The sequence below is a fragment of the Neopsephotus bourkii genome, unplaced genomic scaffold (genome assembly GCF_033783945.1).
Source record: "Neopsephotus bourkii isolate Nb327-2 ecotype Australia unplaced genomic scaffold, CSIRO-AGI_Nbou_v1 NB_1792, whole genome shotgun sequence".
NCBI classification, from domain to species: Eukaryota; Metazoa; Chordata; class Aves; order Psittaciformes; family Psittacidae; genus Neopsephotus; species Neopsephotus bourkii.
Window position 1 is genome coordinate 4,247,921 of NW_026902266.1, and position 27,398 is coordinate 4,275,318.

The following is a 27,398-nucleotide window of genomic DNA, read 5'->3' on the forward strand; positions in this document are numbered from 1 at the left end:
GTGTACATATGAAGTAGAGTTCCTGCAGCTGCTGCATATGCACTAATTGGATTGCATTGGTTGTTTTGGGAATTTGCAACCTCCCCCTCTTCCCCTCACTCCCTCCCCTCCCACTCTACTGTGTGCCTGTGGGCTTTAATACAGACAACTGGCCTCTGAGGACCTTCCTTTCACCTTCCCGGTGGACATGGCAGTGGAAGAACCCAACAGAAAGAACTGTAAATACTTCCCAGGCAACAGGACGTGGTTGAAAACAGAAGGAGCCAGCACAAACTTTGGAGAGAACAGCAGAGACAAGGAGAGATGGTCACTGGCAGCAGATGTTGAGTGGCTGAAGATGACTTTGAAGGGTGATGCTGGCTGTCGAAAACACGCAGATGGATTAGATGATGCTCCCTTGCCTCCTAGAGAACAGCCTGTTGGCACCGAAACCAGAGTGAGTCTGATTACTTGGGTTGTTCCTCAGATACCTTCTGTCAGGGACTTAGGGTGTTTCTGACTCTCTTCCCATCTAACTTCAGCTCCATGGGTTTGTAGTGGAGGGGTCCAATGCCTAAATCAAAGCACAGTCTGTAGCCAGGCTTTTCAAAACTGCATCCCTTTCTTCCATTGTAGCTCCAGGCATGGGAACCAGCCAGCTGTTCCCCAGAGCGCATCTTTAAAGTGGTGTTTGTAGGGAATTCCGGTGTTGGGAAGAGTTCCTTCATCCACCGTTTCTGCTATGACAGGTTCTTGGCTGAGCTCAATGCAACCATTGGTAAGTAATAGTGTTCCTGGCTCATCCGGCTAAGAAGGGTGGGAAGGTCAAGGGTGGACGCTTATGTTTTGCCTGTAATTTAGCCCACCTAAAGGTAAAGGTGATCCCTTTCCCAATTTCAAAGAAATCTTGCAATATCCCTGAACTAAATAGCATTGAGCTTGGACTTTGCAATGGCAAGCTGCTCTCTCCCCATCCTATCTTATGATCATTGCTATCTCCTTGACAGGTATCGATTACCAGGTGAAGAGTCTGGTGGTGGATAATACCCAGGTTGCCTTACAGCTGTGGGATACAGCTGGACAAGAAAGGTAAGCAATTTCTGTGAGGCTGCCCTACTGCCAGGCTCAGTGTAGGAAAGAGGAGGAAGGAATGCATGCACTTCTTCTGTCTCTGGGAAAACTGTTAGCTTGAGAAGGACCAGAGAGGTCACAGCAGATATTCCAGTGATGAACCTGCAGTAAAGGTCTCTTTCAGAAGCTGTAGCTTCTGGGACCTGGGGAGATTGCTCTAAGGATTGATGGAGAAGTACTTTTCCATAAGTCTGGCCTGCATGTTGTGGCTTTGGGCAGTCTGTCGTAAATCACAGTATGGTGTGGGGTTCAAAGCCCCTCTAGCCCTCAAAGCTCTTCTTCATCAGCCTGCTTCTGGAAAAGCTGTAGGAAAGGGCTGCAGATGAGGATAGAAAAGAAGGTTCTGGCTAGACATCCTATTCTCAGATTCAGTTGTACTCCTGCTGTCCCCAGCTGCTCACCACCACTTGCTATTCAGAGGGTGGAAAGAAGTGTGTGAAACTTTCCAGGTCTGATTCAGGCAAAGCCAGCTTGACCTGTGGGGAAGGTGACTTGAACTACCCTGCTGTACTCTGTCACTGAGGTTATTGGCACCTTCCTCTGCCCCTTCTGCTGAAAGACTGGTGGAAGTGATAATCCTTGGTGGAGGGACAGCTTGGCTTTTTGTGACAGTGAATGCAGGTTCCCCATTTGAAGGCCTCTAGTTTCAAAAGCACAGGCCATCATTAGGTGTTACCAGTACTGTTGGTGAGGGCCAGAGTAGCGAAGAACAAAGTAGTAAAGGACGCACTTGACCCTTATCTGCTGTCAGAGATGAAGGCCCACCACTACCTTCATGTGAATTAGAATATATTTAGGCTGAAGATGAAAAGCTATTTCAAGGGGGCCATTAACCTCAAGAGCCTGGCAAAAATAAGTACTGGATATTTTGGGCTAAATTTGTTATGTGGGCAGGCCTTCAGGAACAGCTAAGGTCATGGGAATATTATAACCTTAAACTGCCAACCGAGTAATGATGCTGTCTAGCTCAGTCAGCTAGATCATGCAGACCTGGTGGGAATGTACTGAGTATCTGCTGAAAAGCAAACATTTCTTCCAAAATCAAGCTTCATGCTAAAGAAATTATTTTTGTAATAACGTGGTTATTTCAGTGCTGAAGCTGAGCAGTGAGGGGCGTTGTTAAAACTTGAAATGTGACATTTTACTGAGGCCAGATTGCATCAGAGGCCGAATTCAAGATATTGCCCCTGCAGAAGGACCTTTGGTGTAGGCCCCTGCAGCATTAGCAGGTCTTAGACCTGTACTTGCAAGAGAGAACCTGGCTCACTGCTGATACTGAGTAGGAGACCTGAGAAAGAAGCAAAAGGCTTTCTTATTTCTAGAGAAATACCAATTACTTCCAACTGTAAGTGTCCAAATACGAATATCCTATGGAAGAAACAGAGGAACTCCTTGAAGCGTGCAAGGTGATTTCCCTAGGACCACTGCATGCTACATTTGATGTTTCTTCTAGAGTACCTAGCCTGTCCTGTAGCTCCAGAGGTGCACCTTGCCTGACAAAGATAGAGCCTGTGCTTTCTCAGTTGGGTAGTTGCCAGAATGTTATTGTAGTGAGAAAGAACAGGCTTCAGGTAATCATCTGAAGAATTCAGGAGGGTCACTACTTGCTGCAGGTTTTCTTGGCTCTTAACAGAATAGGATTGTTATCCCATGCAGGGCCGAAATACAGAGCTCTTCAGTGGGATCTCAGTACTTGTGTGGCATTTAATCCCACCAGTTTGCAATCAGTGTGATTATATCGTAGCCCTGTCACAAGCTGCTTACAAATTTTAAGGTTTGGGGCTGGTTTTTTGGTGGGTTGTTTCTGGGTTTTTTTACATTTATTCCCAAAATACAAGTCTGTGGTTCTCATTGGTACCCATGGGACAAAGTAGATGTCTGGAAAGTGGAAACTGTGTCAAACAGCTGATTTCAAGTATGATGGCATTGCTTTATAGATTCAGAACTGGAAACAGACCGTATTGATGCTGAGATCTTAATCGCTGTTTTGGCAGCACTGACGCAGACATTATGCACATCCAGTTTATACTGTGGTACAGCTTAGTCTGCAGATTCTTCCAGACTCTAGAGAAAGGTCTTGGTTTTTTTCTCCATCCATTTCCTGTTTCGTAGGCAATTACCTCTTCCTGTCCCACCTAAACAGATTCTTCTGTTTCTTTCCTTCTGACCTGCAAAGGTCTTCCTTCCTGCTTTCTCAGCACCATACATTTGGAAAGATTCCTGCCTTACCCATGGCTGCCCAGCGTGCCTCAGAGGTGCAAGGATCTGGCCTGTCACCAGTCTGTACACATCAGCCCCAGGGTGTACATCTCACACACAGGGTCTGCCAGGCCTTGCAGAGAGCATGCACTAAATGACAGACAGTCCCTGTTTCTCTTCATTAGTTACACAGCCCTGGTTTTGAGGGTGCCTTTGGTTTTGTTTGGGCTCAGGTTTCGGAGCATTACCAAGCAGTATTTCCGGAAGGCGGATGGGATTCTGGTGATGTACGACATTACAGCCGAGTGCTCCTTCATGGCAGTGCGGAACTGGATGAGCAGTGTCCAGGTGAGAGCAGGGACTTGGCTTTCTAATGCTGGTGGTGCTGCTGCTGTCTTGCTCCAGACCAGCTCCAACAATATGTCTGGGAGTGATGCTCTCCCATGCCCCAAGAGGTCCTATTAACCTTGAGAAGAATTATCAAAGCACGTGTGATGGGTACTGCCTGTGGTAGTCAGTCTGGGACCAGGGTTGTCTTGTTGAAGATATCGAAGCCAGTGACAGTCCATTAAATGAGGGAGGGCTGTTTCTATGGCAGAAGGTGGTGGGATCGGCCAAAGCAATAGTGCGTGTTTGTAAGCAGCCCATGTGCATTGGCAGCATCTCCTAAATGTGGTCATGTCAGACCTGTATTCAGGCAAGGAGATCTCCTCGTGTCCAGCCTATTGTCGTGGTTTAAGCCCAGCTGGCAACGCAGAACCACGCAGTCGCTTGCTCACTCCCTTTCCTGACCCCGCTCCCAGAGGGATGGGGAGGAGAATCGAAAGAATGTAACTCCCATGAGTTGAGATAAGAACAGTCCAGTAACTAAGGTATAACACAAACCACTACTGCTACCACCAATACTACTAATAATAACGGAAGTAACAAGGGAAGAGAATATAACCGCTCACCACCCACCAACCGATACCCCACCTGACCAGAGCAGTGGTCTAGCCCTTCCAGGTAACTGCCCCCAGTTTATATACTGGGCATGACGTGCTGTGGTATGGAATACCTCTTTGGCTAGTTTGGGTCAGGTATCCTGTCTCTGCTTCCTCCCAGCTTCCCCTCCTCCCTGGCAGAGCATGAGACTCACAAAGTCCTTGGTCAGACTAAATATTACTGAGGAGCAACTAAAAACATTGGTGTTATCGGTGTTGTTCCCAGGCTGAAAGTTGAAAACACAGCACTGCACCAGCTACTAACAAGGAGAAAAATGACTGCTACTGCTGAACCCAGGACACTTATGCACGGGAAGGGAGAAGGCCCTGATGCATTTAGGCTCAGATCTGCAGTATGCATGCACAGTGCTTTGCATGATCACATCCTAACTCTGCTTTGAGATAGATTTCTAGATGAGACTGAAATATCAGTGATACTTTACTTTTCTCCTTCATTTGCTTCAACTTTCAGAGTTGATTTCTTTTTCCTTTTTTTTATTTATTTTGTAACTGTGTATTAATACTGCAGTCTTCCCCCCCTGCTTTTTATTTCCAAACTCTTAATAAAAGCATTCATCTGGGGCTTGTATCTGCCTGGGGAGACAAAAATGCCTGTCTGTATAATTTCAGTAAGTAGTGTGTAGGTGGCTCAGAGCTGAAGGAAAATTGTGAAGGTTGATTTTGTTTTGACTGTGCTGAGTCTCAAAACCCAAGATCTGAGTAAAATGAATAAGCATAAATTGGAGGTTGCTAATATTATTAACATCCGCAGCCCTGCTTGGAAGGTGGGAGGGAATCCCAACAATGACTTAGCAATTTCTTTGGACTCTAAAAGATCAAAGGTTCAGATTTTCAAAACTACCCTGCCTCTGAAAATCAGGCTCCTTTCAGGAGCACACAGAAAATCAAGGCACCCCAAATCTGTGACTTTCAGTTATCTCACTTCCTTTCCCGATCTTAGTAATTATCTTGCTTCAAAGCTGTTCAGGTACTGTAAGTCATCCAGGGCAGTCAAGTCTGGACATAACTTCAAGGCCCGTTCTGCAGTCTGATGATGTTCTAGTGAGCCAGTGGAAAGAGAGAGTTTTACCAAAGGTAATGGGCTCCAGGAACCCCCAAGGAATAACAGTTCCTGCAGAGACCCTATACAAGAGTTGTAGGTTATTCAGCTTACTTGGCCAGTGGATTTTCAGCAAGGGATCCTTGAACTTAGGACAGCACATCAGACAAATAGTACTGCATGTACCTACAAAAATTACTGGACTTATTAAGAAGCTCTGCCTGAACTTAAAGTCCCAAGAGCCTATGGGAAAAACTGCTTTTCTTTAGGCTTGTTATTTCCCAGAGAGGAACTTATGTCCTATCTCCGCTCTCTCAGTATCCCAGTAGTACATAGCAAATATTTGAAATACATTCCCATAGTTTAAGTTTCCTTCCACAAATCCCTGGGGCTATTTGAGGAATGGTCCTTTAATGAGCTAAAGGGCCTTATCCTGCTGCCACTGCAGGTCTTGTTTGCATCAGCTGGAACAGGCGCAGATCCAAGATAGTTCCCTCCCTCAGCTGAGTCTCTGGGGTGCTTTAGTCTGTCTCTTTCACAGGAAGGTATCGAGGATGGAGCTGTGGTCTTTCTGCTTGGAAATAAAACAGATGCTGTGCAGAGAGAGACTCGGAGTGTGCCCAAGGTGGAAGGCGAAAGGCTGGCAAAGGTGTGACCATGTGCTCTGCTGCTCAACCTGCTCTGCAGCCTCCCTTCTGCCTGGCTGGCAGGAAACCTTTCTTGGAGCCATTTCCCAGTATGGTACCTTACCTCTCCCCTTCCACCCCATCTCTCCAATCTCCAATGTAAACATGTACTGAAGTTCCTCTGGTACCAGGGAGGATGAGGTGGTGCCCACTATGTGGCCCTTGAGGCATGCTCATGTATCTCTCTTGAGGCTTGATGCCTCCTTACAGTGATGCTCAGTCTTTCTGAGGGGAGCATACATGGCTATTTTCCTGCTTGAGGACTCCCCTAATGCATGTTCTGCAAAATCATCCTGCCTCCTTCCTCACTGCCAGTGTCTGTATGCCCATTGCTACCTTAGCCCCTGGGTGGGAGCAGGCAGGGTTTCAGAGGTGTTCCCCATCTTCTGGACTCCGCTACAGAAAGGAAAGGGAATCCAAGACCCTGGACAGATGTTTGCTCTCCCCAGATAACCCAATGTTATTCTCTTCCCTCAGTGTTTCCTTTTGGATGGTCTGGCTGGGCCCCCGGTGCTGAAAAAGCATTTCCTTTACCTGGGTTGGTGAGCACTGTGTGTGCCCCAGGAGAGTGGTAACAGCCACCCTCCTGGCCTCAATTGCTCTCAGCAGAGTTCCCAGTGGTGAGGGTGGACCAGCTTCCAGGGCTGGGGGAGAGCTGGTAACCAACATGGGTGCTTGCTGTGCTCTCTGGCAGGAATACAAGGCTGTCTTCTATGAGTGCAGCGCGATGACTGGCTATAACATCATGGAGCCCATGTTGCACATGGCCAGGTCAGTGAACAGCAACGGTCACCCTGTGGTATTTCCCCAGCTGTTGGTGAGTGGTGTGGGCTCTCCGGGGAGTGGGCAAGAGGAAGGTGTTGCCAGATATGTCATAAAAAATGCTTGGAGCAATGCACTCTTCCCCCTGACTTCCATGCCTGGAGAGTGCCAAGTGTAGGCTGGACATCATCATCACATGCAAAGCTTTGTCTGGCAGAGCTGACTGTTGAAAGATTGGGAATTAAATTTGAGTACTTTATCACAAAACCCATGTGTAGTATCCCAGATTTTAAGTAGGCGTCTTAAGCTTGAAGTCTGCATGCCCTTCTGAGGGTTTTTTCTTCCTTATCTTATTAAGCAGTGATATTTTGGTAGCAGTATTTCAAAGGGAGATAAGACACTTTGTAAAGCTGAAAGAAGTGTGCTCTAAGATTTTTAGTTTTTGTTTTTAAAAAGGCAAATAGTTTTGAAAAAGCTCTTTGAAATCTTGCAAGAAATTATCCTTTTACTTTCTGTTATCCTTTCACCTGCTGCATCATCTCTAAGTTCACAACAGGACTCAGATGTTCATTAACTATGATCGCTTACTTACAAGCTAGGTAAATCATGTCTCCCACAGCATGTGCCTTCAGCATGCTTTAGTATGCTACTGCTGCCTGAGGTGGCCCAGAGAGGTGAAATGAACAGCCAGGGATTCTGTCATTAGTATGGCAGTTTGGGAATAAGGCACAGACCACTCACCCCTGCCTGGTGCTCTGACTACTAAGCCATGCTGTCCCTTCTTGTATGTGTCCAGTTTCTTTCCCTGTTCCCTGGAAATTCATGCTCATTTTCTATGTGTGGTTTATCTAGCCAAACTCCAGGGAAGCCCAGTCTTTGGGCCAGTTACTTTTCACAATCCTAAATGTCCCTGGCTGACTGCGAGCAGTTGCCTTGGCAGGAAGAGCTCAGTAACCCGGTTTTGGTCTTGATCTGTGCTGCTTGTTCCAGGTTGCTGACAGCACAAGAAGACAGGCAGAGGGAGAATGCCCTGCAGCTGGAAGATGTCAGCAGGAGGAAAGGGTGCTGCACATAAGGCACATCAGTGTGTCAGCAAGCAACGTGTGCCAACACTGTTTCATGAAGCTGGGGTTCCTTTCAAGCAAGCCAAATCTAATGGTATCAGCTCTGCAGAGACTTGGGGAAGCTGAAACTTTTCCCCATCTGGGCATTTCAAGGCACTAAATGAGACCAAAATGTGCATATGATTTGCACTGTTCCATTTCCCAGCTCTGCATGCAGCCCTGGTTTCTGGGGGCCCCTGCTTCTTTGAGGGAATTTGGCTGGTCTTGGCTAGTAGCACAAACTGGGCCTTCTGTCTTCAGAGGCCACTTTCCTGTAAAAGGATGAGGTTTCTTTCTGGCAAAGAAATGACCTAGCAGCAAAGAGTGGAGGACACAGTGGGTGCTGTGTTAAATAGAATTTTATTGTAAGAGTAAAGAAATTACATTAAATTTGGGCTAGTTCTAGGTAGCGATCCATCATCTCAAAAAGCAGCATCTCCTCTTGGTCCTCTAACAGCAGAGCCCAGCTGAAAGCCTGCTGTGGTAAGCAGGAAAACCTCCATCAGCTCCTGTAAGAGCTGGATCAGCCACTGTATTTACTGCAAAATTTGGTTTGACTGGCCCATATTGTAGTTAACTGATTCCATATCTGGATATAGTATGAACTGATAAGTGAGTCATCCCAAAGGCTTTCTTCACTTTGTTACCCTAATGGAATGTTACTGCCCCTCTCATACTGTTTACAGAACACAGAGCAGTTGCCCTGGGACTCCAAGGCACTGGCACGTGCTGCTGATTCATAACCTGTTGCAGGAGCTGTGCTGTACATACTGGGGAGGGGTCATATACAGCCTGTTTTAAGGCTTAATGCTACCAGTTTCCTCCCATTCTCTTATAATTTCCTGAAGCAATTATAGTTATATATTTCCTCCAGCAATTAGGAACTGACTTATCCGTGCTACTGCAAGATCCCACCCTTGACCACAGTGCTTTCAAATGTATTGGGGTTGGAAGCACAAGGCAGTTAGATGACTGTGTGGAACGTGCCTAGCGAAGCTTTTTCTCTTGCAGTGACTTTGCAATAACCTCACTTTCTTGGTGAAGTGCCTGAGAAAGAGCAGGACAACCTGTTCCTGTTGGGAAGGGGCCTTCTAGTCATTAAAGACTGGGGCAAAGCAGGGTGAGGGGAGCTGCAGGCTGAGTTAGGGGCTGGCCTCAAGTGTGCACCTCTCGGCATAGCTACCACATTGCCTGGGATGAAGCCCCTGGTGTTCTCTGGGTGTGCTGCTTTCTGTTCTGTAGTTCAGTTGCTCTTAAAGCTTTGAGGGATTAAGTGAGCTTTTTTGTAATGCCCTCTTGTCTTCCTTCTTTGAGCCTGTTTCTGATGGTGACTTTGCCATTTTAGGTGCAAGATGTGATACTGAAGCTGTCATGCAGTCCCCCAGCCTCGCAGCATAAGGAAGGCCTATATTTATCCACTGTCTTTCCTCTCTTGGGATAATGTTTGAATGTTTGTTTACTGCACAGATTTCTCTGGGAATATCCCATACAGGAAAAGTGCTCTGTCACCTACAGCTCATCAGTGCTACAAAGAATTTCCATGGTTCCTCCCAGTGCACATTATTCCTGATAGGAAAGAGGAAGTCCTCCAGAAGAGCAGGACTTCTGACTAAAGGGAATAGCTAAAAGTAATAAGCTTCTGCTCAGCCCTTACTGCCAGCTGGCTGTGTTTCACGCTGTGTTTAACTACAGTAATGCCTTTCAGAGACTGAGTATCAGAAAGCTAGAAGAGGTCCAGAAGGAACCAGGGCAACTGTGCTGCCGGTGGAATTGCTTCTATTTGCAAGAAATGATGTTTGGAAAGGGAAGTCCTCTCTTTTTGGAAAACACCTGTCATCTGAAAACAGACATGACTTTTTGGCTGCACTGTAGCCAATGTGGGCGTAAAGGTGTTATCACCTGCTGAAAGGGTTAAACCCACTACCTGAGTTGGGCGATCTGCTGTCAGTGATTCCCCTGGATCACGCTCCAGTTTCAGGTTAATAAGTAGTGGTGATAACTAAAATATGGCATCTTTGGTCAGGGCACATCAGTAATGCTAACATTTACCTACCCGCAGCAGAAGGATTTGCGAAGTTGCTGCAGAAGGAAGAGAGCAGTACCCAGTCTGTTAAAGTGGTCTGAACACACACCTCCCACACTACATAGAGAGCACATGAAAGACAAAGGTGTGAAATACAGCTGACACACAAATACGGGCCAGGCTGTATATTACCTTTGTCATCAGTGCTTTCATATTGCATTGGCAAGAACTACCCCATGTTGTGGTTTTTTTTTTCTACTGTACAACCTTAAGCATGCTTTCTTAGTGTGCAAGCAGACTATGGGCAATAAAGAAATGCTGTCTTATAAATGGTTGTGTGGCGAGATTTTTTTTTCCCAGGCACTGCAGGAGATTCAGCCTCTCTTCAATTGCTGGTTATGTCATGACCTCCCCTTCTTTCTGCTCAGGAAGTGCTGAGAAGCCTGTCCCTCATGGTGGTACCAGTGGGAGATTTGTAAGTAGGAAAGAAGAGAGTTGATCAGGAATCCATGTCTTGGAGGCAGCACAGGAGCAATTCTTCTCCAGTCTTATCTTTTTCACCTCTTTCAAGCAGCTAGAATCCAGCTGACCATGGAAGACAGAACAGGGAAGAGAAAAAGAGGGTATGTCTATAGTGTTTTCAGAGGGGGCATGCTCTCACCTTGTACTTATTTTTACTGAACTAAACATCTACTTTAATAATGCCCCCTGCAACCTTTTCACTAGAGTTAGGAATCTGGTTGTTTTAAACCCTTGCGCTCTGGAATGGCTCCAGCTGGATGTTAATTTATTTATTTTTTTTTTACAGAACAGTTATTTTTTCTTTTTTCTTCTTTTTTTTTTTTTTTTTTTTAGCAGGAACAGGATGGACTCTTGTTTCAACCATGTCAAAGTGGCACGGACTTTGAGTAGGTTGCACTTGGGACAACAGTAAGCACCAGGGTGGGTTTCATTGCTGGAAGTTCTGTTGTTGTCTCTCTGCACAGTATTTAAATGTCCTGTTGGAAGGCCCAGGCACAGTCTAGAGGGGCATGTTGTTAGTTTTTAAACTTGTCTGATACCAGACCCGAACAAGATCAAACTTTCCATAATACATTCCCCTGCTTTTGCCAGAATCTCTCCTGCCTCTGAATGGAAGCCCTGGGAGCAGCACCCTTTGCTGCTGGAAACTGCAGCGTAAACACAAAGCAAGCAATGGGGATATCGTGAGGTCGTCTGAGATAAAGGAGGACACAAAATAGACTCTGCTTGGGGGTTTATTTCTGTGTCTGTTGGCTGCAGCCTCTTAGTGGACAGGTGACTTTTTGCACACAATTTGTAAGGTATTTTGGTATCACAAGAAAGTACTCTTCCTATAGCCTGGGAAGCCTTACCCTGGCACATGCAACGGTACAGCTGTGTATACAATCAGATCTAGGGGCAAAGGCAAGTAAACCCGCTGCTCGGATAAGCAGCCATGGTCCCACAAAGCTCTGCAGGCAGGCAAAGGGACCCCACTCTGCCTTGTGTTTCACTTACCTCTTTCATGTTAATGTGCTAAGGATAAGCATAACAGGATTATCCTGACAGCACCTCTTTTAAAAGCCCAAAGAGGGCTGAAGAGAGATCATTAAGCCAGTGTTAAGTTTAAAGCTTTCCCACAGAATAAATGCAGGAATTGCAAAAGTTTGCAATATTGTAGTCTTCTGCCGTTTTTATTCCAGCAGCCTGAACTCCAAGGAACAGTTTGCATTTACATACATTCAATCAGTTCCTTCTATGGGGATCATGCAGTCTCTCACACATCATTTTCAGTCCTGTCACTTTCTTCTGTTTGTGTCTTTTCATTTGTTAATTGCTTAGTGCATATATATATATAGATCAAGTACTTTAACTCCAAGTACAAAATATATCTCATAGCTCATGCTATACACCTTTAATTGCTCTGTTTGGAGCTCTCCTCAGCACCAACAGACCCACAGTTCCATGGCTGAGAGCTTCACTAGCTCTCTGAGCCTCATCAGTCTGCTCATTACTTACCTGGCTGCTTATGAGTCACTCGGAAATTTCAGTTGGTGCAGCTATAGCAATCCGGCTCCAGTCTCTTCAGGCCTGCAAGGTATGTTTTATATGCATATCAAGCCATGTGGTTTAATAAGGCCCTGATCCTGCAAACACAAGTATAGCTGTGCGCTTCTTCTCAAATGACAAGTCCATGGGAGACCTGACCAGGTAAAATTAGTTTTTTCAAGGTAAACACATACCTCCAGTAAATACGTATTACTCCAGCTGAGGACTGGGAGGTGGGGGGCCCTGTGGTGCAGCTCACATTTACCTGCAGGCTTTCCCGAGCACATGGCTGCCACACAGGCAGCAGTTGTGCCTAACCATGCCCACCTGCTGACCCAAATCTGACAAAGCTGGGAGGTTATGTTCTTTCCTGTTTGTACGTGAAACCTCTGGACACAAGAAGGCAGCAGCTCAGTGTGGCTGGCTACCCAGGACTCTGCCAAGGAGGCCTGAGGCCTGGAGTTGGCATGGTTTTGCCTCACAGCTCTGCCACAAACTCCCTGCAGGAAAACTCTCAGTGTCCAAGTGTGAGCTGGTCCCCTAAGGCTCTATTTAATCATCTGGCTCTCCAGGCGGTCTAAGCTATAGCAGTGGTAGGATCCGCATGGGCTGAGTGAGGAGGGAGGTGTTGGTTTCCTCAGTGGGAAGGGCGATTTTTGAGTTCGGCACAAGGGCAGGAGAGATTAAGTGTTCCAGTTGAGGTAAACGCCCAGGAGGGCCTTTTCCCTCCCTCCCTGCTCACATCTCCTCTCTTCCCACCCATCCCTAAAAAACCATTCTGCCAACGGGCACAGAGTCGACTCCGTCTCTGAGACCAGCCCCTGTGCAGGGCTGTTGCTTTGCACGGATGTATCTGGGCTGAAGTTTAAATGAGGTAATGGAAAGATGAGGCAATGTGCCAGTCGGGGCTTGATTTACTGGAAAACTCTTTTAACAAGCAGGTCTGACGCCTAAAAAAGTGAGCGAGAAAGAAGCTGCAGTAACGTGTTGCCTGCAGCAATGGAAACGCCAGTGTGAGGCCTAGGTTAGCGGGGGTTGCCCTGCCAGAGGCACGTTTGGCCGCCTTACACAGCATCAGCAACGCCAAGCGCCCCGCGACTGCTCCGAAGCACGGCCGAGCCCGCCGGCCGCGTAAAGCTCCGCGTTTCGAGGAGCTCTGTTTTGCGGGAAGCGAAAAGAAGCGCAGCTTGCGAGGCCCGCCCCGGCCGGGCTGTGCGGGAGGGCTCCGCTGCCGCAAGGAGGCGCGCCGGCGAGGCACCTCCCCGCGAGGTCTGGGGTGGCTCCCGCTGGGTGTCCCGGGCTGGGCTGGGCTGGGCGCTCCGCTCCGCCTCGCTTTCCCTCAGCCGGTACCTTCCCTCCCTGCTTCCCTCCCAGCGAGGCAGGTCGGGGCGTGAGGCGGCGCGGAGCGCTTTGGTCCGGCGGGGCTCACCGCGGCGGGGTGAGGCGGGAGCTCCGAAATGGCGGCCTCCCGGGGAGGGCGGGAGGGAAGGCGGATGGCCAGGCGGGTAGCCGTTGGTGAGGCAGCGGGTCCCGACGTGGGGAGCGGGGTGGGAGAAGCGGCTGGGTGGTGGCAGGCGTTCCCGGCCTGGGAGGGAGAGGGGAGGCGAAGCGCTGCCCGTGGGCCCCGTTGATGGCAGCGGGGTCTGGTGCTCTCCTGCCCGCCGCTCGCTCCTGGCTGCGCTGCCGTGGCCCGCCTCTACCTGGTCGCGCTCACCAGAGGCCGGCTCTGATGTAGCACTGCTTTGCTTCCCCATCGGCGCCCAGTGGCATTGTACAACTTCACAGGGGCTTGGCAGTGGGTTCTTTCTTTTTTTTTCTTTTTCCTTAAGAAGTTTGTTAACCTGTTGCGGGAGGGGAGATGTTTGCTGGTGTCAGAAGCTTTACACAGACCAAGCATTAGGAAAGCTGTTCTGAATGTTGCCTTCGTCTTGTGAAACGATATCCATCTCCCCCTGCCTTTTGTTTAGTTGAGTCTCACTGTTGTAAGAGTTGTCAGTTGTGTTGGGCTCACAGGGCTGTTGGGAGGTGGAGGAGGGGGTGAACGAGCCCTTGTTTACCGCGCAGTCTAGGCGATGTTCCATTGCTTTCATTTTGTGGAAGCTGAGTCAGATAGGAAGCTGGTGGCGGTGCATTATTGTTGCTTGCCATGAGGGCTTTCCCACTAGTCTTTGCCCCATGTCATCTCATGAAGATTGTAAACTACTGTTAATTGGGAAACATGCTGGCTCTTCCTGAGGGCTTTTGTAATCAACCTGTTGCAGTATCCTGTTGAATTCTAGCAATGACATATCTTTATTTCAGGCTACTCGACATCATTCTTTAAGTTGTGCTGTTTCACTTCCTTTGTCTCCCTTCAGCACTTTCTGGCTTGCTCAGAGAGTTCTGGTGTCTGCGAGAACAAGGGTTGATTAAAGTGGCATCACCCAGCAGAGGTAATGCCCAGTGGTGGCCATTTTGTTGAAACAGTTTTGAAACGAGTCCCTTTTGCCAAAATGTGTTTCGTTTGCGATCTGCGAGGCCATTCATTACCTAGATTCCTAGGGAACCTTTTGGTGTGATGGCATACCTACCACCTGGTATTGTTGAGGCTGGAGAGCCTCTTGGCATGTCACCAGTCAAAGGTCCATCCCAGTCCTCCCGCTACCAAAGATGACTGCCTGTGTTGAAGAGAACAGAGCATCTGTCTCTTCAGAGCTGCTGCTGCTGAGCTCAACAGAAACTAGAAAAGCTGATGCAAAAATTCCAGTTTATTTAGATCCTTTGAAGGAGTTTGTGTGCCTAGGACAGGCAGCTCCCAATCAGCAAACTGCTGGAAACTGAGCAGTGTTTCGGGCAGCATCACTTACACTTTACCTGAAGTATCTGCTGGCAGGTCCCTGTCAAAGGTGTAACGTTGGCTTGCATATATGGGTCTAGGCTCTGTTTTTGCTACAGCTGCTCTTAGGTGCCAGTATATTGACTCAAATGTCCTTGTGGAAAACTTGGGCTGTGAGTTGGAGGAGTTGGCAGCTTTTGAGCTCCTCCATGTCACTGTTCTGAGATCACATCCTTGCTCTGTAGTTTGCTGATGATGTCCGCATACCTAAACTGGATGTATTTCTGTCCATCTGCTGTATTTCTGCAAGAAATATGTTGTATTCCAAACTGCCATGTATATTGGTTGGCCTGTGGCTTATTTAAATAATGGCTTACCTTTCTGTGGAGTCTTTCTGCAGTGGAGGAGAATGAGTCACCCAGTTGCCTGGTAAAAGTCCTGGCAGTCCCTGCTGTATTTTGATTGCAGTAAACAATAAGAATATGCCTTTTCTGTGTGCTTGAGATGATGTCCCATCTATAACATCTCATTTTACTTGGGAGCTGAGGTGGTTACATTTTGTGGGAGCTTAACACTCAAGTCTTCTTTCTGCTGTCTCAAGGCAGGGGTAGAGCAGAGCACTAAGAGGAACTTCAACAGCCCAGATGGGGCTGTGCCTTTCCTTTGGGATTTAATATGAAAGTCATCTTCTGAATAAGCAAGGATACCAGCCCAAGAAGATTTTTTTTCTCAAATGATTTAGCTTCCCAGGCCTCTTGTGCAGTCTTATGCCTGTTTGGGAGTGGGCAGGACTTGGAGGCTTCTCTTCAAGCTCAATAAGGCACACACAGCTGAAATCTTGGCTCTGTGAAGGATGTTTTTCAGTGCAGCCTCTGAAAGTTTGTGTTGATGGGTGTGAAAGATTCTTCAGCAAGGGGGTGGAAGAAATCTGCTTGTATTCCCTTGTCAAGCAAAACTGCAAGGTAGGAGTGGCTGATGGAGTGCTCTTTATCCCTGTTAGGAAGTTTTCAGCAGGTGTATTGTGTTATTCCCAGCTAGTAGAAGTTGTAGCACAACTCTAGCTGTTCCAATTGCGCATACACAGACCAGGCAATGACTCCTTTGCTCTTGAGACAGCCCTGAAGGGGTTGACTGATGAGCTGTGTCTCCTCTAGTTGTGGCATCCCACAGGTAAATTCCCTTGTTGCTTCTATGAAGTTTGGCTTCTGCTCTAAGGAATGTGGTGGGCTACTTGTTACGCAGAGGAGAAAATACGTATTTACATAGACTCATAGAATACTTAGGGTTGAAAGGGATCCTTATGATCATCTAGTTCCAACCCCCATGCCATTGGCAGGGACGCCTCACATAAGACCATGTTGCCAAAGCCCTGTCCAACGTGGCCTTGAACACTGCCAGGGATGGAGCATTCACCACTTTGGGCAACCTGTTTCTGTGCCTCACCACCCTCATGGTATTTGTACATGTAACATCTTTGTCACCATGTATACCTGTATGTGGCAGACTATCCTGCCTGATGTTTCCAGGTGATTTAGTCACTTACCAAGTAATCATGCTGTCTGTCTGCTTTTCTTGTACCTTCTGTTTAAGGCAGAAGTTTAGAAAGATAAAGGTGGATGGACTGAGTCTGAAAAACAAAAGAGCACCTTTGCTTTTTCATTTCCTAGTCTACTACTGCTATCCTCAGAGGCATTATCAGTCTTGCCCTTGAAACATCATGAGAAAATGCTCTCCTACTCCCCATCTCTACTCTCTGCTTCTGGGCTCAACACTGGGTTTTCTCCAGCTGTCCTTGAGCATGTGAACTGACAGCTGAAGTCATAGAAAGCCTGAGGGAGGGTGACTCCTGGAAGTTAAAGCTTGTGTCAGTTTCCCTGGCTGTGAGGGACAGACAAAAACCTTCCACATCCTGAAGGTGAAGACCAGGTCTCCTTCTGTCTCACTTGTTCATCCTGCCTTTCAGATACTGGACATGATTTTCCTTTTGCCACAGTAAAGCCAACATTAAATGACCGGTGTCACTGTAAAGTCACCCCGTTTCCCCATTCTTTTTTTGCATATGCCTTTTGGCAGAGTGTTCACGTAGGACAGTGACCATCTTCCCAATCTGTAAGATAGGTGCTTTTCTTTGCCACCCCATGCCTGAAGCCAGGGTGTGGAAGAAGTGAGGGATGGAGTTGAAGTGTTCTATCAGTTCTGCAGAGAGCACTTCGTAATAGCCCTCTCCATGGCACAAACCCTGTTTGCTGCCAGGCCTTCTTGGCAAGGATCAGCACTGTAATAGCAGCACTGCTGATGGGCTTCTCTCTCGCCAGTGCTCTGCTCTGTCCTGCCTGGCAGACTCCTCTGCTTGTGATCTCAGCAGCCTGGCATCCTGGGGAATGAATTCAGTGAGTCCTATTAGTCCTGCATCCTGGCTGCTGCACAGTAATAAAACTCTTGACAGAATGATCAGGAGGATGACTGTTTTGCACTCCTGGCCTTGCATGGCAGAGCAAGAGGTGTGGTTTGGGATCTTGGCCACATTTGGATATGATCAGCATGATCTTTGTCTCTAAGTTAAGTTCTCTTGCTGGTTGGGTGGTAGGGACTCTCCAGTCTGAGGCTGGAGAAGTGCTGTACAGCTCCGTTAAGGGCTTTTCAGGCAGTAATGCAATAAGCTCAACACAGGCCTCAAAGTGTAGCCAATTCCTTAGAGGGATGCAATCATGAGTAGCTGCCATGACATGCCAGCTGAGGTCTTCATGGAGTTGTTGAGATATATATATATATACTATTTATGTGTGTGGTTTATGCGTAGTTTTGATGCCAGCAGTGCTGGGCACTGTTGGAGGCAGGATACTGGTCTAGTGGGATAAGAAAGGACATCAGGAATTATGTTCTGTGGAGGTTAAGTGAGGGTACTTGGCAGCTGTTTAAATTCGAGTGCTGACCCACAGCCACAGCAGAATACAGCCAAGCAAATGCAGTTTTAATCATGCAGGGAGTTACACAGGGTGTATTGCCTGAATCCATGTAGGCTGCTGAGTAGTCACTTTTTCTGCCTGTAAGCATGGGTGTAACAGGTGAGTGCATCTGAGTGAGGGAGCATGGAGGATGTTGGATGTGGCAGGGCCTCTTAAGAGAAGTGGAAATGAGATGTTTGGGAGGTGCAAGAGGGAACGTTGTTCAGACCCACAGGTTGTTCATGGCAGCAGTAATGAGGTTTCATAAGCTAAAATTGCCAGAAATGGATGACATAAAATGTTTAGCACTTACAGTTGTTTCTTATCTATTTCTGGCACCAGATCTGAAGCAAAAGGAACAAAGTTCACTTTTCCAGCACAGGTTCTTTCCTTTTATAGGAAAGAGAACAGAGCACCAGGGAGCTGTTTTTATATAGAGCAATGGGGAGCTCTGGCAGTGGAAAGTTACGTGGCTCTAGGTGCCTGTGCTTCAGCAGAGTTTGTCCCTGTAGCTGCAGAGTGGAAGATGCATGCTTCTAAGAAGCTGTGGAGTTGGGCTGAAATCTGCAGCATGTTTCCTAGATGTCTTTGCCACTGTAAGAGAGGGACAGGTTGAGAGGAAGAAACACATTCAGGAGATGCTGTGGGAGAAAAATCTGGCTATGGCCAACTGCAGAAATGGGTAAGGTGAAAGCATGTCTGATACCTTGTTCTGAAACACAGCAGCCCCAACTGGGGAGAAGTAGACATGGAAAAGACCAAGCACATAATGATTGTTATGTACTCCTGGCATTGCACGGCAGAGCAGTGGGTGTAGTTTTGGGTCTGGGCCACATTTGGCTCTGACCAGCTTGGTCTGTGTCTCTAAGCTAAGTTCACTTGATGGTTGGGTGGTCAGGGCTCTCCAGACTGAGCTGGAAAAGTGCCGTACAGCTCCATAGGTGCATTTCAGGCAGTAGTGCAATAAGCTCAACATGGGTGTGAAAGTGTAGGCAGCCTCTCTGTAAAAGGGTGTAAGCATGAGTAGTGGCTAGTGGGGGCAAGGTACTAGTCTAGTGGGGGAAGGAGGGGCAGTCAGGAGTTAGCTCTGTAGAGGTTAATGGAGGTGTCATTGGCAACCCTTTAAATTCAAGGGTGTGATTTACCAGCATGGCTGGAGTACAAACAGATTTTGTGGCTCCCTCACAAATGAAATCCAGTTAAAATTAGGACCAGGAGTGGTTTGAGATAGGAGCTTCTGGGGGAGAGGTTTTGTTTTGTGTGAAGTGGCTCATGGTTTGAGCATTGCTTACCTGTTACCTGCCAGAGCAACAGTCATCATGCCTGCGTGGTTGTGTTTTCAGCGAGCAACTCTGATCCTCAGTGATCACCACACTGTAACAGTAAAGAAGATGAAAGGGAGGGATGGTTTTGGTCAAATTTATACACTAACAAAGCCACCTGGCAGACGCCAGCTATGCTGGCATTTCTGGCATGACAGCCAGTGAGCAGGACTTCTGGAGTGCTGGTCACAAGGCAGTTGTGAGTCATGGCTTGTGAATGTCAGTATTTCTTCCTACTTTTGGTAGAATCCAGAAGGGAGGAATTCATATCCCATATCTCCCCCAGCCATTGCCCTGGAAACAAAGGTGACTTGTTGTATTTCTCCACGGCTGCACACAGAGCAGGGAGGTGATGAGGACCAGTGTGTGCAGTCCAGCAGCATACGGGAAGCATAGAAGCTGGGTACACAGAACGTGTGTGGCAAGCACTGCCCTGGAGCTGCCATCTCTGGAGCAGGAATGAATCTTGTGTTTATGTGTTAAGTGCTGTGCACAAGGAACATGTGTATGGGAAAGTGTTGGTCTTCACGGTTGTGAGTTTGGCTTTTGTAGCGTAGAAGGGATGAGTCCAGTCCTGTGTGGAAGTACAACTTGCTGAGTTAAGCTCCCAGCAAGCTGGAAGCTCTGATTAGTTGCAGGTCCCCAGCTGCTATATAGACTAGCACTCTCCCATCTTTGGTGGGAGACTTTGTATAGATGAGAGGTCTGCTGGAGGTGAGAAGAAATGTGTGGTCTCTGATTTACCTTTCCCACTCAGAGGGGTTCTGGAAGAACAAATTCCCAGTTACTGGGAGGACCTGTTTCTGTATTTGGGGAGGAGGAACTGGCAGGCTGGTTTCTGTGCCTTGGAGACCCAGTTTGCTGGTTTTTCTCTCCTCCCAAGCAGGGAAAGAGTACAAGCATCCTATCAAGCTCCTCTGCTGTAAATTGGGAATGAAGCTGTGCTTAGCCTGGGGAATGGGCTCTGGAGAGCCCAAGAAAAGCCTGCTCTGTCCATTGTGTGCTGTCCAGGGCTTACCTCTGATGTGTGCACATATGCCACTGCAGTGAGGAGTTTTCCAAGTGGCAGGAAGGTAGCCCTGAGTGGTCAGGGCTACCTTCATTGGAGGTCAGTAATAGGAAGATTATTTTCTGTGCCAGAATTACCCTGGTTACTTCCAGCATGAATTTTAGAGTTTTATCTAAATTCTTCAAAGCATGAAGTGACTTCTATTTTCTGGGTTCCCGTATCCCTTGATATATTACAGGGACCTAATTTTCACAGTGGGCATCTAGTACTGGCCGAAACTGGGGTCAAAGTGAAGGTAGTTACCCAGTTTCTTCAGAATTTTTGCTGTGTTGCGCCTAGGTTTTCTCTGAGTATATTTTGCTTTTAATGTTTAAGGACTTACTTAAGTGTCTTTAAAAACCTACAGCTGAGCCATGCTGTGGACTGCTTTTCTCCTCCTGCTTACTAATGGCATGGGCTGCTTTGAGAGATGGATAATGTCCGCCCAACGTCGGATGTTTGCCATGTTCCTGCTTCTACAGTCAGGAGGAAAATGCACTGCTGCTTTCTGCTGAGCTCAAAGAAGTACTCTGAATGCTGAGTATGTGCCAGTAACATTTGGGGGGGCTCCTAAGGGAACAAAGTATGTAGTTTCTCCCATTTCCTGAAGTCTTCTTAAGTATTCCAGGTATTTGAAGGTTAATCCAGGGTGTCCCAGAGTTTAGAATGGAGTACTTTAGGCTTGAAAATTTTAACCTTTAAAATAACAGGCCATCAGATGAACTGATACGGTTTTGGCTTGCAAACTGACCTGTAAATCAGGTGGAGGGGGGAATTAAGTTTCGAACTCCTTTTAAGCTTTCCTTTAATGAAGTTTCTTCATATAGGGCTATGGTAACCTGAGGGTGAGTTGGTAGAGAAACCCCCTGCAGGATTTCCCGGCTTCATTTGAAGTCCAGCTGATTTGTGCTGGCATCTGTTAGAGGAACCCTTTTCTAGTTACTTGTGCCTGCCAGCTCTAAATGAAGTGGATGATACACTGAGACAGCATTGCCAAAGTTCCTCTCTGCTGATTATAGCCCTGTACCCTTCATCGAGAGCTGCCCTTTGTGTGTGTGTCCATTTGAAGTCATGGGGAGGAGCCAAGCAAGCCCCGCTCCTGGTGCAAGTCTGTGTACAAACCAGCAGAGCGAGGTGTCTCAGAGAAGTGGTTGATGGCTTGGGACTGGGGGATTTCTTTAGAGCTTGTTGGCATGTGCTCTGGGGTCAGGGGCTTCTTTTTGTCTGCCTGCCCCCTGCCTTGGAGAAGGGCCAGCAAGTAATTGCCTAGAGGACAGCCCTGGCCTCCTCATTGTTTATTCACATGCTGGTGCCTCCCTGTCAAGTTTGCAGGCTGGTCTAAAAACAGCTGCGTAAATGGTTTTGGTGGAGTCATTAAAACCTGCTACACAAGAGTGGGGCGGAAGGGGGAGGAATGGTTTATTTTTGGCTGGGGGTTGTTTAATTTTTACTGGAAGAATGGGCCTTTTCAAGACGGCCTTAATCAGCATGGATTGAGCATTGTCTGCAGCATTGCTCCTATAACAACAGGAGAGAGACAGCTCCTATGAACTTGGACTTACAGATCTGGGAAATGAAATGTCATTTAATTTGCCCTTGACTTTGCTTGATATCTGATATGAGGCTAGTAAAGTGTTTTTAGCTCTGGAGAGGAATATAGCTCCTCAAAGCATTCAGTGATTGCTCCGAAACACCCTAGGAGACACGGATGTTGGGGGGTATACGAAGACCAACGGTCAGAAGAGACTTCTTGGCCATTCCTGGCGCTGTTGTTAGCGAAGTGGGTAATTCCAGGTGGGAGAGTGTTCCTGCGTGAGGTGGCTGTCTGGGATAGGAAGGGAGGCTCTGGAGGATGTTACCGGTATCTCTCTAGCTGCCATGCTGGCATGAGAGCTGCTGACACCCCATCCTGTGGCTGCATGACGTTCTCTTTTCTTCAGTGCACTGGGGTGCTGCAGAGTATGTTGCCCTGTTCCTATGGCTGTGGGTACTGACTCTGACACAGATTTTCTCTGGCATGTCTGGCACCAGTCCTGAGCTAATCAGCAACGTAGCTGAAGTGATAAGACTGTTACCCTTAGTTTCCACTTTTAAATCCCTTCTCAGCTGCTTTGAAGTATGATCTTTGTGAAGTTGAAACAGAGGCAGCCTACTCGAGAGAGATTTGTGGGCTAGCTCTGGGGCCTTTTGCTTTGCTTGTTTACACCACCGAAAGTGTGAACAGGAGCAGACTACTCAAAAGTAAAACAAGTTTTGTATGAAAGCTAAAGCTGGTGACAACTTATTGGGCACTTCCTGCTTTGTGCTGTCTGCAGTCAAGTGTCTCAGCACAGCAGGGCAGTGCTAACAAGTAGCTTGAAAACTGCATTTTATAGCTTTGTGCTCTGCAATGGCTTCCAGAGGACAGAACAGCTTGGCAGATGAAGGATGGATGTTGAGATGTGAGGAGAGCAAATCTACCCCTTTTCTCTGCTGGAAGAGTCATTTGATTTCTCTCTGCTTGTTTTATAAAATGCCACCTTTTTTTCTTCCTTGGGATGCTTTGTGGAGGCAAAGGGTCTTTCAGGCAGTGAGATTATAGAACATTGTGTCACTGGGAGGCTAGAAATGTACCCAGTGGTGACAAACCAGCTGCCTGCCTTCTCTTCCACTACTGCTGCATTTATTTTTTTGCCAGTGGGATTTCAAGTCCCATGATTCATTTGTGAGCTTGGTAAGGTGAAGGTGATGGCCTGCCATGCTATGTGCACCTGATGCTGCAGATAGGTAGGAAATCTGCCCACTTTCAGCTTGTCACTTTTTCACTGCAGAGACCTGTAGGGAATGAAACGGGAAGTACCTCTGCAGTGAGACTGCAGCCAAATTTTGAGTGACTGTGCACTAACTACAGCACAGCTTGTGTTCTTAGGTTAGTGTTTGCCCTGAGCTCAAACTACTGTGTAAAAACCCAGCTATTTATACAGAATGAACAAATGGTTATGATTGCTGCATTATTTGGAGAGTGCTTTAAATTCATGTAACAGAATTGCCTGAATAGACTTTGTCAGGGCTGGGAGGACTTTTAGTGCTTGTTGGCTTTGTCCTAGTACTGACGTGGCTATGGGGCAGGGAGGTTTTTGTGAGCACTTCCTGAAAACACTGAGGGCCCAGCAGCTTTGCTGAGAATGAATGTAACGATTAGGAAGAGATCAGCCAGAAAGCTGATTCTGCCCAAATTGTTTTGTCTCCAGGGCAGACAAAGCCCTATGGAAAAAAAAAAACCCACAACCAAACAAGACCACAATAAACCAACCCCACACAAAAGCACAAATGAAACAAAAATGCCCACAAACCCCACAGTGCCCATGAACAGAGATGAGAAAATAGAATTTAAACTGGCAATGGAAGGCTGCAGTGAAGAGTTTGTCTTGTCTGTGGGCTAACCCTGACCTCTCTGAACTATTGTTCTTCTCCATGGCAAACCCTCATTGCTATGAGCTCTCTGCAAACACACACCAGGCACTGATTTCTTGTGCTTTGAGTGAGAGAAAAAGGGACAGTTATTGTTCCTCTCCTCGGTTCGATGACTAGTGAAGTGCCTCCTGTATATAAATACTGTAAAGTGCTTTGGGATCCTTCAGGATAAAGGAGGCCTTATGAGATACAAGAGGATGTTGTTTGACACAGAAAGAGTTCCTGTTGGTTGCACAGTGCATGCCCATCTCTGGCCTGCTCTCCACTTCAGATGAAGACTGGGTGCTTGGAAACGCTACTTACTTCCCTGTTTATCAACTTCTGGGAGCAGCAGACAGGGGCTTTCTGCTCTCTGGATGTGGCTGGATGCGTATGTTTGTGTGGACCAGAAAGCCCTATGAAGGGTGCTTGTTTGCTTTGTAGTGGAATAGTGCTGGAGCACAGACACACGCACTCCCGGGCATGCTTGATCTCTCTTTCTCTCTCATACTTTCTTTTTCTGAATGGTTGTGAAATTTACACTAAGCTCCCTTTTATCCCCCAAGGATCCTGAGGGCAGCCATCACCTTGCCCAGGTTTGACTAACCTCCTCCGAAAACATCTAGTTCACAGGTAAATAAATGTCCAGTAAATCCTTGCTGAGTTTGAAATGTATGTTTGCTGTTATTTATGCTTCAGTAAGTCCCTCCCCTGAGGAGTAAATAGTCTTGAAAAGCACGAGTGGAAGTGCTAAGTGCTCTTCTCCTGAGAGACAGGTTTTATCGTGACTAGCAGGTGGCTCCTGAGGTGTGTTAGGCACACAGTGCTGGATACCTGACTCATCAAAATTAGCGGGAGTTAAGGGTCTTCATGTCTCTTAAGGGGTCTATTCAACACACAGCAGCTCAAACCAGGGTAGGAGGGATTTGGCAAGTGTCTTGAGGGGTGACAGCAGGACTGTGACGCTCCTGTGGAGGTGATGCCTAGACCAAGAGAATGTCGAGGCAAGATCCTCCCAAACTCCCAGGCTGGGATCTTCCTTACCCTAAGTTCTTCAGGAAGGTGCTACCCCAGTTGAGACGTAGAGCCAAGTGGGGTCTGCTAAAGATATCCAAGAGATCTTACTACTTCTTAAATGTAGCTGGCTTTCCAGGTTGTCTCCACCTCTCCCAGAACCACTGTGCACATTGCTAGTAAGAGCAGGTAATGTGGCTCTGAAGTATTGCTTTGTATTTCTCACTTCTCAGCAGCCCCTGAAAGGCTCAGGGTGAGATCCTTTTGTGCTAGGCACTGTGCAGTCAAGGAAGATGACTCCATGCCCTCAGGAGCATGTAATCAGTTTAGACAACAGGCAGGAGATAAAGGCAGTTTCCAAACTGTGGTTTGGGAAATCTCATTCAGCAGTGCCAAATGAGTTCAGCTTCCATGTGGAGGTCAGGGAGAAGGGTTTGGACAAAAATCTGTTCTGTGTGCCTGCCACACACGCAACTATAAATGACAGTTCCTGAGAAGGAGCTTCTTTGCCTCACTGAATGTCTGACTTGTGTTCTGCCTTCTCCCCAGCCCTAGACGCGCAAGTACTTTGACTTTCCAGACATTCCAGCATGCTGAGAGGGAAAGCAAAGTGTTCACCTTTGCATCCTGGGTGGGTTTTCTCTTCTGGAAGGGCAGGAGTGTGGGAGCAGCGTGAAGCAGATGAATAAATGGGCGGGTATAGGGGCTGCTCAAGAAGAGTTTGGGCCCAGCCTGGGGGCTGAAGGTGCTTCAGACCTATTGCGTGCTTTGCAGGTGACTGCACTGCCTGTGCTTTCCCTTCTCTTCCCAGTTTCTCAGAAACCTCCCTTGCCTGATCTTTAATTAATGATTCCAGGATTGTGTTTAGCCTGTTTCTCAGTGGCTCAGGTGCTGGGATTTCCACTGTTTCTCTCGAGATGTTTTTGTGGACTGGAGGCTGCATAGCATGTGAACCAACAAGTTTCTAGCTCTTATCTTTTCACAGAGAATGGAAGCAGGGGTAATCCAAGTGATTATAAATGAAGGTGTATCTCCCATACTAGGCTCCATAAAGGCCTGCAGGAGCCTCCCTTTGAAAGTAATAGGAAGTTAATGAGTTCATTAATTATGTTAAATTTGATCTGCTAATTAAAAGTAACTTTCTCTTCCTGATGGCTTGAAAATACCTCATTATCCCACGCAGCCAAGTCAGGAAGTATTACTGCTTCCATACCATGCTATGGGCAATAGATAAGGAAGTAAGTTAGTGTCAGGGTGTAGCTCAAAGGATCATTAAATTCAGTATCCGAACAGGTTAGGGAGGAAGAATGCTTTTCTCTTACCCTTTGCATCCAATGGAAGCATTGCAGGGAAAATTGAACCTGCCTGCTGTGGGACGAGGATGGGATGGCTGAGGATGTGGTGGTACAAATGATTGCAAAAAATTTGGGACCCTCTACTGTAGAAAAGCAGGGGACAGAGGGCATGCTAGAGGCCATTTTCCCATACAGCAGCCTTATGCAGCATAGTTGCCTCCACAGAAATGCCTGGATTGAGATCAGAGATGAATGGTGTCTCAATGGTCCATACTTGTCCATCAGTGACATGGATAGGGGGATCAAGCACACCCTCAGGAAGTTTGCAGATGGCACCAAGCTAAGTGGTGTGGCTGGCACGTCTGAGGGCCTCTGTGTTCTGGTCTGGTGAGACCACACCTGATGCACTGCATCCGACTATGCAGTCCTCAGTACAAGAAAGACATGGACCTGTTTGAGCACGTCCAGAGGAGGGCCATGAAAATGATCAGAGAGAGGGAACACCTCTCTCAGGAGTAATGGCTGAGAGAGTTGGGGTTGTTCAGCCTGGAGAAGAGAAGGGTCCAGAGAGATCTTATTGTGGCCTTTGAATAATTGGAGGGGACTTCTAAGAAAGATGGGGACAGACATTTTAGTAGGGCCTGCAGAGATAGGAAAAAAAGGTAATGGATTTAAACTAAAATTAGGCAGATTCATACCAGATTTAAGGAAGAAGTTTTTACAATGAGGGTGATGAAATATGAACAGGTTGCCCAGAGAGGTGGTAGATGCCACATCCCTGGAAACATTCCAGCTCAGGCTAGACAGGACTCTGAGCAACCTGACGTAGTTGAAGATGTCTGTGCTTATTGCAGAGGGTCAGACTGGATAATTTTCAGAGGTCCCCTCCAACCCAAACCATTCTAAGACTCTTTGATAAATGTAGTAAGACTGTAGAGAAATAACTCCTGTTCAGTTCCAACTCACTTTGCTGTGGCTTTTTGGTTATCTGAGGGAGGTACTGTGTGTTTACACTGGGAAGTTGAAGCTTGCTCTAGAGGGGGTGGCAGTGGCAGTTGAATTCAGGAAGCTGTTTTCCAGCAGTGCCTGCCATGGTGCTTAAGACCTGTTCCTAGTGTGCTTTTTTCTTTGCAGATGCTCTGTGTTTACAGAATGCAGCAGTGAACATAAACCTGTTCTGATAGCTTCCTACCATCAGAATGACTTCATGCTCCTAGTGCCACAGTCTGGCTCTTCTCCCTACTTATCCAGTGCACACACTGCAGTTTAATCAAATGCTTTCATAAGGTGTATTCTGTACTCATGTACTTCATTAAAAGGAGAAAATTACGGCAAAGTGTGTTATCAAATATTGATTCGTAAAATATTTTTTTACATAGTTAATGTTTTTCTGCTTATCTCTTTTTCAGCTTGCTGCTTTCCTGAATCCAGCAGAGGATCAAGGCCAGCAAGAAGAGAGGGGTGGAAGAAGGTACTTACAAAAGATAGAACATCTGCACTGGTGCTGTGAGCTGCTTTAGTGGCAAGAGGTCAGTGCAAGACCGTTGACCCG

At 47.2% G+C, this 27,398-nt stretch overlaps 2 protein-coding genes across 11 annotated transcripts in view; both read left to right on the top strand.

Annotated features, from left to right (window-relative positions):
- The window catches only part of CRACR2B (calcium release activated channel regulator 2B), a 46,925-nt gene extending 37,167 nt beyond the window's left edge, over positions 1-9,758 (top strand). For 4 of the 8 annotated variants that reach the window (XM_061380268.1, XM_061380273.1, XM_061380271.1 and 1 more), the window contains exons 12-18: positions 145-436; positions 616-757; positions 987-1,068; positions 3,543-3,657; positions 5,894-6,001; positions 6,733-6,855; positions 7,791-9,758. In XM_061380268.1, the coding sequence (XP_061236252.1) occupies positions 145-436; positions 616-757; positions 987-1,068; positions 3,543-3,657; positions 5,894-6,001; positions 6,733-6,855; positions 7,791-8,024 (1,096 nt within the window). In that variant the 3' untranslated portion in view covers positions 8,025-9,758. Of the gene's footprint in view, positions 1-144; positions 437-615; positions 758-986; positions 1,069-3,502; positions 3,658-5,893; positions 6,002-6,732; positions 6,856-7,790 lie in introns of those variants that run through there. The other 4 variants (XM_061380269.1, XR_009729577.1, XR_009729575.1 and 1 more) reach the window with 4 other exon arrangements.
- A 3,564-nt stretch (positions 9,759-13,322) lies between these two features.
- Positions 13,323-27,398, top strand: part of CD151 (CD151 molecule (Raph blood group)) — a 33,991-nt gene continuing 19,915 nt past the window's right edge. Inside the window, exons 1-2 of one of the 3 annotated variants that reach the window (XM_061380341.1) lie at positions 13,323-13,413; positions 27,256-27,375. The gene's annotated coding sequence lies outside the window, so the exon portion shown is untranslated. The remainder of the gene's footprint in view (positions 13,414-27,255; positions 27,376-27,398) is intronic. The other 2 variants (XM_061380339.1, XM_061380340.1) reach the window with 2 other exon arrangements.